Source organism: Athene cunicularia, assembly GCF_003259725.1.
Source record: "Athene cunicularia isolate RWA chromosome 3 unlocalized genomic scaffold, athCun1 chr3_part1, whole genome shotgun sequence".
Lineage (NCBI taxonomy): Eukaryota > Metazoa > Chordata > Aves > Strigiformes > Strigidae > Athene > Athene cunicularia.
The window spans coordinates 6384895-6393871 of record NW_020799097.1 but is presented as its reverse complement, the minus strand read 5'-3'; the positions used below and the strand labels follow the sequence as shown (position 1 = coordinate 6393871).

The 8977-nt window shown below is 46.9% G+C and overlaps 2 protein-coding genes across 2 annotated transcripts in view; one reads left to right on the top strand and one right to left on the bottom strand.

Moving 5' to 3' along the window:
* Window positions 1-3371, bottom strand: part of PLA2G7 (phospholipase A2 group VII) — a 17112-nt gene extending 13741 nt beyond the window's left edge. The window contains exon 1 of the mRNA XM_026845302.1: window positions 3095-3371. Within this exon, the coding sequence (XP_026701103.1) occupies window positions 3095-3356 (262 nt within the window). The 5' untranslated portion in view covers window positions 3357-3371. The remainder of the gene's footprint in view (window positions 1-3094) is intronic.
* Window positions 3372-6334: 2963 nt separating this feature from the next.
* Window positions 6335-8092, top strand: ANKRD66 (ankyrin repeat domain 66). Its single transcript, XM_026846355.1, has 2 exons — window positions 6335-6473; window positions 7860-8092. Exons 1-2 carry the CDS (start codon window positions 6335-6337, stop codon window positions 8090-8092), a joined length of 372 nt encoding a protein of 123 aa, XP_026702156.1.
* Window positions 8093-8977: the final 885 nt, after the last annotated feature.

Sequence of the window (8977 nt, the reverse complement as noted above, 5' to 3'; positions counted from 1 at the left end):
CCCCCCCCCCCCAGCATCTTCTGCAGCAGAACAGAAACAACCCCAAAACCTGTAGGCTGTTAAATTATGCTACAGCAATGGTAGCTAATTGATTTCTGTATGGATGCTGTGGGATAACAGCATCCATCACCGCTGCTCTCCTCCTGCAGTATTGGACATCAAACCCTTAGGTGCCGTTCAAGAAATGCATCAGGTTGTGTCTTTATATGTCTATGTGTTTCTTAAGTCTGTAAGTCTGTGGCCCTGTTGGTTTTATAGTAGCTGAGACCTGAGATGCTCCTAAATTTTTAATAGCTGGAGTCCACACGCACCTCGGAGGAGAGCTGGGTCCACTTCCAAGTGGGATAAACAGAGCGTTGTCTTGATATGAACATGAATGTGACATCTGACAGCAGCACGCCCATGTTCTTGCTCGTGAATGCAGTCAGGCAGATGATGGCTTCCTTACGTTTAATGGTGACTTTGCCTTTAGTTTGTGGGTTGGAGCTTGTCAGAGCTGACGTGCGGTGGCTGCGGATGGGCGGTTCCCACAACAGCTCCGGAGCCGGGGATTGCAGGGGTGCAGGAAGCAGCTCCGACAGCCTTTCCCAGCACTTGGATAAACAGTCTGGCTTTTAAAACCTAAGGCTGGATCCAACATCAGTATAAATCGGTGCTGGCTTCCTTGGGTCTGTGTGAGCTGGCACAAGGATGATCTGCCTGGGAGCTGGAGGGGTCCCAGCTTCTCCAGTGAGGGAGGAGGGGGCCGTGGGGGCCTCTGGGCAGTGCAAGAGCCGTCAGGACAAACAGCGAGCAGTTCCTGTGTGGGAGCTCTCACTTGAATAGCAGGCAACGATCAGGAAGGTTTTATCAGGGCCTATGTTGGTTTTGATTTTTTTTCTCTTGTTTTTTTTCCTCCTTCTTTTCCCTGGTCTTGGCTTGTCCTTTATTTGAAGGCTGCCAAAGTGGGGGAGCTGAGCTTGGGGAGTGTGGGGGAGCTGAAGAAAAGAGTCTTTCACACTGATGCCTTTTGTGTTGCAGGGTATAAATGGCTGAAGCTGTCACTGAAATGCAAATGTGTGTTTTTCTGCTGATCTGAGCCACTTTTTTTCCAGTAAACAAGAGTGCTGCGTGTTTTAAAAGCTGCTTCCATCTGACGCCTTGGCATGGCTTAGTGCAGAGTTGATGCTGACCTCAGGAATTTGGTGGTAGCACATCATGGTGAGCATAGATGGCATGTGGGGCTGGGGAAGGACATGCATCCCCCTTGCCAAGATGGGGTACAGAGGCTGAGAGAAGCAATGGTGGAGCTGGGTGATTCCCAGCTGTTTGGGTGATGCTCCTGCATCCTGGGTTAGGCCAGGGCCTCCCAGCCACATCTCAGGGCACTTCCACGTGCTCATCTCAGGGGAACTCCCCAGTGAGATATTCCCCAGCGGGTGGAAATGTCAGTGTCCCCTTCTTAAGCCCTGAGCACTCTGTTTTAAGAACATCCCCTGGCTCATTTGGCACTGCAGATTCAACCACAGAGCCAGTTCTCATCACTGGGGTGTGGGATCGCCTTAGTTCCTACACCATATACCAAAATGTTTCAACATTCACTGGGTGTGGGAGAAAAGAAGCATCCCTAAGCATTATGACAGCATTTACCTGAGAGACCCAGTTCTGGTGTCTGCTCTTAAATGCGCTGTTTTAGACATCAGAGCAACTCTTCTCACCTTTTTTCTTGCTGATTTGGGCCTGAAGCAGGATGTGGGTGGTGGAAAACCTGTCTATGTGGTCAGCATGTGGGGATGTTGGGTGGAAGCAGCAGGCAGCAGCCTTGGAGTCAGCAGGAGGAGGCACTTGGGTTCAGTTTTCCCATAAACCATGGAATTTATGGATCTAAAACCAAGTGTACCTCCCCTAATGGAAATGTGCCCTCTCTCTTCTCTCCAAGCATGATTACACAGCAGAAAGGTTCCACCACCACTATTATTAGCTAATTTCAAAGAGAGAAAGTGTTCCACTTCCAGCAGGCAGAGAAAAAGGGAAGGCCAATTACTAATGACAGACAAAGATGGAGATTTGAGCATCTCCAGTTTCCCCCTAGAGCTGCCCGTTAAAGGATCCACGTGTCCCCAGCAGTAAGTCACAAGAGCTTCTCAGCTGCTGTAAATCATGTCAGCGGGATTGATATGTGCACGTCCGGATGGCATTGCTGCCCTCAGTTCCTGCCCTGGAGAGCCACCACCTGCTGCTCCTGGGGAGGCTCAGATGGTTGTGTCACGGGGTAAAGTACAGGCAGGGTCTCCCGGCGGGTTTGTCTGACTAATGTTACAGTCTGTCACCTATATCTGAGCTCATTGGGCTTAAAACGCACCGGGGGTGAGCATATCCTAAAACTGTCGTCTCTCTCCCCACCTCTCTAACAGCAGCCAGGGCGCAGGGTTGGGGAGGCTGGGTTTGGGGAGATGAATGCCGTGCTGGCAGAGCACCAAAACCCCTGCTCTGTGTCCCTGTCAGCCTCCCAGAAACATTTAAACCGGGAAGGACTGCTGGAGGCCACCTAGCCCAAACCCCTGCCCAAATCAGGGCAGGCATGGGACTGCCTCGGTTTTGCATGTCTCAGTGTCAGGCGCCCAAAGCAGAGTTTAATCACCCTCGTTGCAAATAGGGGTTTTTGTTCCTTTCCATCTAGTCTGAGTTTCCCTTGCTGCAGCCTGGGGACTGCTGCTTTCCATCCCCACGCTGGGCACGTCCGTGTCAGGAGGTGCGTTACTTCTCCCCGTGGGAAAACTCGATTCACCTCCTCCCGGAACGCTGGCCGGGTCAGGGGCATGTCCACCGTATCCCCCCTGCAGCTTACCCGGAGCAAGTCCCACCCCTCCGCCGGGACACGCGGGGATTTGGGGCCAGACAAGAGGCTGTAAGGGAGGAAACGGAGGAGCAGGAGCCCTCAAGGATTGGGAACAGGCTTCGGGAAGAGCAGGCTGAAGCCAGGGAGCAGGAGCACCGGCAAGCTGCGTGAGGGGCTGTGCAGAAACTACTCGGCTCCTTCAAATCCCCCTCACGCTACCGCTGCTCCTCCCCGTGATCTCCCCAGACGGTTTTTCCCCCTTTGGCTCTCACGTACCTGGTGTGCGGTGTCCTGGCTGCCCTCGGCTCCCGTCCCACTGCCCGGAGGAGCAGGATGGACCCCTCGGCCGCCCGCAGCCCTCGGGAGCCAGGCGAGCGGCGGCTGGCCCCGCAGGAGGGTGTCTCTCCCTCTGGCAGACCGACTGCCGGGCTCTCCCCGAAGGGGAGGGACCAAACTTTGCCTTACTTTCCAGACGAGACAATCTTTCTGGGAGAGATTTTCCCTGGCCCTGGAAAACAAGCTTCCGGCATGGAGCCATACCAGAGAAACGCTACACGCCCCGGAGCACCCTGCGGCTGCTTGGATGTCGGCTGTGCCTTTGCAGGGCAGGGACGGGGTTAGACACGGGCTTGTCTGCATGTGGCGCTGAATTTCTGGCTTTGCTCACAGGCTGCCAAGCTGCTGGCATTAGGGCTGGATTAAGCACCGAGATCCTCGTGAGAAAATCCCCCCGGCCAGGCTGTGGGGACGCTTATGGATGTGTCTTCTACAAGACCTGCAGCAGGGGATCACTGCGCTTTGGCACAGGGTTCCTCCATTAAAATCCAATTTTTTTTTTTTTTTTTCTTCCGGTTTTATGAAAAGGGATAACAACACCCTAATGAAGCTGATCCCACTTCTGGGGTGCAACTTCTGGAGTGGTTTAAGGTGGATGGAGCACAGGTCCCTACTAATGGGATGGATCTGCAGCCACACACCACCACCCCCTTTGCACAGCCGCAGCGTTTGCCCCCTCAATAATGCTGAATTTAGGGAATTAGCCCTAAAACCAGCACCAATAATAAAAGGTTAGTTTTGTGAGAGATCAACAGTTTGATCCAGCTGATGAAACAGCCATATGAGCTTCAAGGCTAAACAAAGGGAGGCAGTAGGGGAGGAAGGGAAAGTAAAATTTGACTTGGCCCGAGTTGCTTATGAAGCTGCACCTATGCAGTGTCTCCTTGGAGAGCTGGTGAGCTCCTAGGGTGGGATCATCAAATTCTCTTCCCCTCCCCTTGCAGGTTATGTGTGTGGATATGATCTGAAACTAGCAGAGCACAAAGGTGCTTAAAATCCAAGTTATATTTTAAAACTTTGAATTTTGTTGGCATTTCCTTGGAAAATAAGAAGAAAGTTGTATGAAAAGGTCCAAGATTTTTTTTTTGTACTTTTGTCCAGCACTCATTTCAGTGATGGACTGGATGCATTAAAGTGTAACATTTTCAGGTTAGATTTAATGCTGATGAAAGGTCTTGGAGGACAACTCTGAAGACTTCTTTTTAAAGGAACAGGTTGTTCAAGGTTAGTGAGAGGCAATGAGGAGGAGGAGGCAGTGCATGACTGCTTAAAGTAACAGACATGCCAAAACCAGTGATACTTTTGTGGCCCACAGAGAAGCTCCAAAATTTATTATATTTCTTAATATATTCATAAATTCCCAGATTTGCAGGAGTCAAACTCAGTAGAAGTCATGCATGGATCTTTCTCTTGGATCTGGTCTACACAATCTGACCAAACTAAGTCCAGGGACCTACTGACGCAGGCTGTGTTTCCCTCTGACCTTTGTATCTCATCTTTTCCTCACAAGAAAGCAGGTTAGAGATGGTGCTGTCTCTTTCCAGCCTGGATTTGGGATGTTGTTGGGTTGTTTATGGGAGCTGGGAGCAGGGAAGTGGCCCGTTGACCTTTGGCTCCTAGGATGTGTCCCCTAGGATTGCAAACCTTCCGTCACACCAACCTCAGGAAGCTCCAATGTTGGTCCTTTCCAACATGCTGAACATAGAAGTCTCACTCTTTTCAATCTGAGAAAGTTACTCCATGAGCTAAATGTAATGCAAAAGCTGAAACAAATCCTAGAACTCTTCTGGATTATGAGGAGAACTGGACTAGTTAGCTGAACGCCAGCTGTTGATACGGGAATATAAAAGTTTTCTCCCCATTGATGTAGCCAGACTGGAGAAAATACTGCGGTGTTTCCAATGCTCAGGATGATGGGGCGGTGTAGTGATCCTTGCAAGCTGCTTAAATTCCCTGCCAGCAAAGCAGCTAGGAAATATCCCCTAGCACAGATATAATTATTGAAATCCACAGCCTTGCAGGGCTGAAGATCTAATTGTGTTTCTTGATGGCGGTCTGTTGTATGGGTCTGTAAAGTGCAAAGCACAGCTGTGGAGATGAGATTTTTAAGCAACATGCCTGATCTGGTTTCAGCTGAAATAAAGTTAATTTTCTACCTAGTAGCTGGTATGGTGCTGTGTTTTGGACTTAAGATGAGAATAATGTTGATAACACGCTGGTGGTTTAGTTGTTGCTAAGCAGTGTTTATACTAAGTCAAGGACTTCTCAGCTTCTCATGCTGCCCTGCCAGGGGAGGCTGGGGGTGCACAAGCAGCTGGGAGGGGACGCAACCAGGACAGCTGACCCAAGCAAGCCAAAGGGATGCTCCAAACCATATGATGTCATGCCCTGGGGGCATATAAACTGGGGGGAGTCAGCTGGGGGATGCCGTGGCTTGGAGTTTGGCTGGGCATTGATCAGTGGTGGTGAGCAATTGTATTGTACATCACTTGTTTTGTATATTCTATTATTATTATTATTTTCCCTTCCTTTTCTGTCCTATTAAACTATTATCTCAACCTGTTATCTCAACCCCCGAGTTGTTTGGGTTTTTTATTCTGATTCCCTCCTTCTTCCCACTGGGAGGGGGGTGAGCAGCTGCATGTGCTTAACTGCTGTCTGGGGTTAAACCACAACAACACCATAGCTCGATTATTTGCACCAAAGAATATCCGAAGATAACTTGCACAGACATTTCTTTCATTGCAGTAAAATACTACCAGTAATGGATTCACAGCATTGGCAAGGGAGGAGCCAGTTTCCATGGTAAGTGAGTACTAACAGACCCAAGGCAAATGTTTGGCCTGAGCTGGCTGTTCACTAGCAACATCCTTGGGAAATGCAACATGGTTTTATCTATGAGTCCTTTATATAAAGGGCTGTACTTTCCTCCAGATTTCCATTACTGCAACCCAAATGTCACTATCAGTCTGTGATCAGTGGTTTGAAGATAATTATTTTTTTTTCCTTTTTCCTTATTTTTGGATAAATCCTGTTTTTTTTTTTCACAGTGCATGTCTCATTTTTATTCCAGATGCTGCTTGATCTGTTAAAATTGCTCTTGAAAGGACTTGATGCATCAGTGAACACCCATTAAACAACAGTTGCTCTTTTACCAGGCACTTTTCTGAAGTGTGCAGCATGACAGAGCTCCACGCAGCTGTGGCTTTGGGGGACTATGACCTGGCACGTGAGATTTTGAGGACAGGGCGCTGCGACCCAAATCACAAGGATGTTGACTGGCATGACAGGACCCCACTGCACTGGGCTGCTGTAAAAGGTAAGGGTACCCCCTGTTCTGTTACCTCTGTGAACCGGTGTCGTAAAAGGGGATGATGGTTTCAAATACATCTTGCTATGATGGCAATTAATGCTGGTAGTATTCACAGCTTTATCTGATCATTTTGTCCTTACTGAGAAAAAAAGAGAAAAATACCAATTTAAATGCAAACTTTACCTCCAAAATAATTTCTGGGGTTACCATCAAAGTGATTTTTTTGGATTTTTTTTCCTGTCACTTGAAAACTTACAGTTTACATGGTACGTACATATAGCATGCCTGCTTGTCCCCGACATTACTTTTCTAAGAGGAGTGCAGAGAAGTTATTTCTCATGTACACCTGCACGAATGAGCAGAAAGTCAAACCTGCTGTATTTAAACCAGGTATTTATCAAACCCAATAGAACAAAATAATCGCAGCATGGTTTACATTGTTCTCCCTTTGTCCCACCTAGTTGAGTGAACAAACAGGACCAGAGTTGTTAGCAGCTCCCATTTGGTCCTTCACTGTCAGAAGTGCCTGTTAAATTCAAACATCCCTTTATAGGCCAGAAAAAAGATGAACACAAACCATCTAATGTATAACTGTGCACAGTGTAAAATGGGAAACCGGACCTGTACTCCTCCATGCTAGGGTGTTTGTTACACTTTGGGATCTCACATTGTGGCATCCATCGTTGCTCAGAAATCAAGTGTGTGTTTTGCTGGTTTACACTTGACACCATGTTTTACTTTTGCCCTGATGAATTATTATTCCTTTGGACAGCAGCAAAGGGAACTGAGTTATTTAAGAAAATGATGATGAGATTGGCATGGCCTAGGTTCCATTGGGGACAGTCTAGCTCAGTCAAGGCAGTGTGAAGTGGGGTAGAATTAACTTATTTTGTTTCTTCAAGCAATTCCACAAGTCAGAAAAATATGAAGGTGAATGAAGACAAGTAATTTCTCTATCTCCTATCAAAAAACCCCCTTTGTTTTAGTAAAGCTGTTCACAAGTTTTCCACTTTTTTAACATTTAAATTTTATTTTGCATTGAACTAAAAACCAAAATGAAACAACTGAAACAGTCAATATCCAATTGGTCAATGACTAATTGAGATGTGCTGTTCAGAAATTAGTAGAAAGCTTTTTTGATTTTATTGTTGGTTTTGTTGTGAAAATGCTTCTGGAAACAGTTCAGTTTGGGGGAAAAAAAAAAAAAAAGAAAGCACATTTTCTAATGAGTATCATTTATTTGATAAATCAGATGGCCAGGTCATGGGTAAAATCCATCATTACTTGACTGAGGGAATTATGATCAACTGTCTGTGACCGTCTTCTGCATCCTGAAGGAATAAAGTCTAATGCAGGTGCATCTTCTCTCCCTGTTTCTCTGCCCCACACAAGGGCAATCGGAACTGGTCAAGCTCCTCGTAGATCACGGTGCCCGGCATTGCCTGCGGAGTGATGTGGGCTGGACTCCAGCTCACTTTGCTGCCGAGTCAGGGAGACTGGGAGTGCTTCGCACCCTTCATTCCCTGCATGCTGCCATGGATGCGCCTGACCTCTTCGGTGACACTCCCAAGCGGCTTGCGGACATCTATGGTCACCACGACTGCTCCAGGTTCTTAGAAAAGTGAGTAGCGATGGCTGGTCCCACTGCAGCAGCTGGTGAGGCTCCAGAAATTAAAATTAAATTGACTGCTATATAGAAGATCACAACAAACATGAGTGTGTTACTTATCTTTCCACCTAAAGCCTGTTAAAGCCGTCAAGCATGAGTAGTAAATAAGCAAATATGTGTCTTTGTCAAGGGGGAGACAGTAATTTATTCCACTGCCTTCTGTGGTTTGTCTTGGTATGTTTTCAAAATTGTTACCACTTTGTGACATCATTGTGTTTATAAGGATATTACAGAGCGATTATTAAGCAATGGAAATGAAGGCAAGAACTAAGAAATATTAACCTCTTAGAGTGGTGAATACTGAATACAGAGGTTGAATTAAGAACAGCCCTTTAGTAGTTGATAGTAGTGTATGTATATCATTTGGCTTTTCTTGCAGTAAAGAACAGAGCCATGCATTTTTTTTTTTACATAATTATGGAAATTGAATTATTTGATTGTTAGGAGGATGACCACATATTACTTCCAAATTTTGGAATACTCCTTATTGTCTTAACTGTTTGTGGTTATCACCGTCACACCATATGCAATGACTAATATGCTTTTTTAAGGGCTCCTAATTACCATTCCTGTTTTTCAGCTGCCGATTTGGCTCATGGATATTTTCACCCTTGCAAAACTGTTTCCCTGAATCAGGATGCAGTCCTCCAGAGGTCTGAGCTGTGTCCCATACCTGCATCTTTCTAAAGCAGTGGGACAGATCACCAGAACCAGCTTGTTCAGTCCAAGTCCTAGTCCCATGCCTTACTTGGTATTTAAATACACTGCTTGTGAAACCTGCACATGCCAGACTCTGAGATGCTGAAAGCACCCAAAGGCTTTTCTGTGAATTTAGAGTCCC

What these genes read in the sequence shown, in the direction of transcription:
- ANKRD66 (XM_026846355.1), top strand. Translation starts at nt 6,335, where the DNA reads ATGACAGAGCTCCACGCAGCTGTGGCTTTGGGGGACTATGACCTGGCA. An exon ending in GCACTGGGCTGCTGTAAAAG is followed by an intron (nt 6,474 to 7,859) that starts GTAAGGGTACCC and finishes GCCCCACACAAG; the next exon opens with GGCAATCGGAACTGGTCAAG.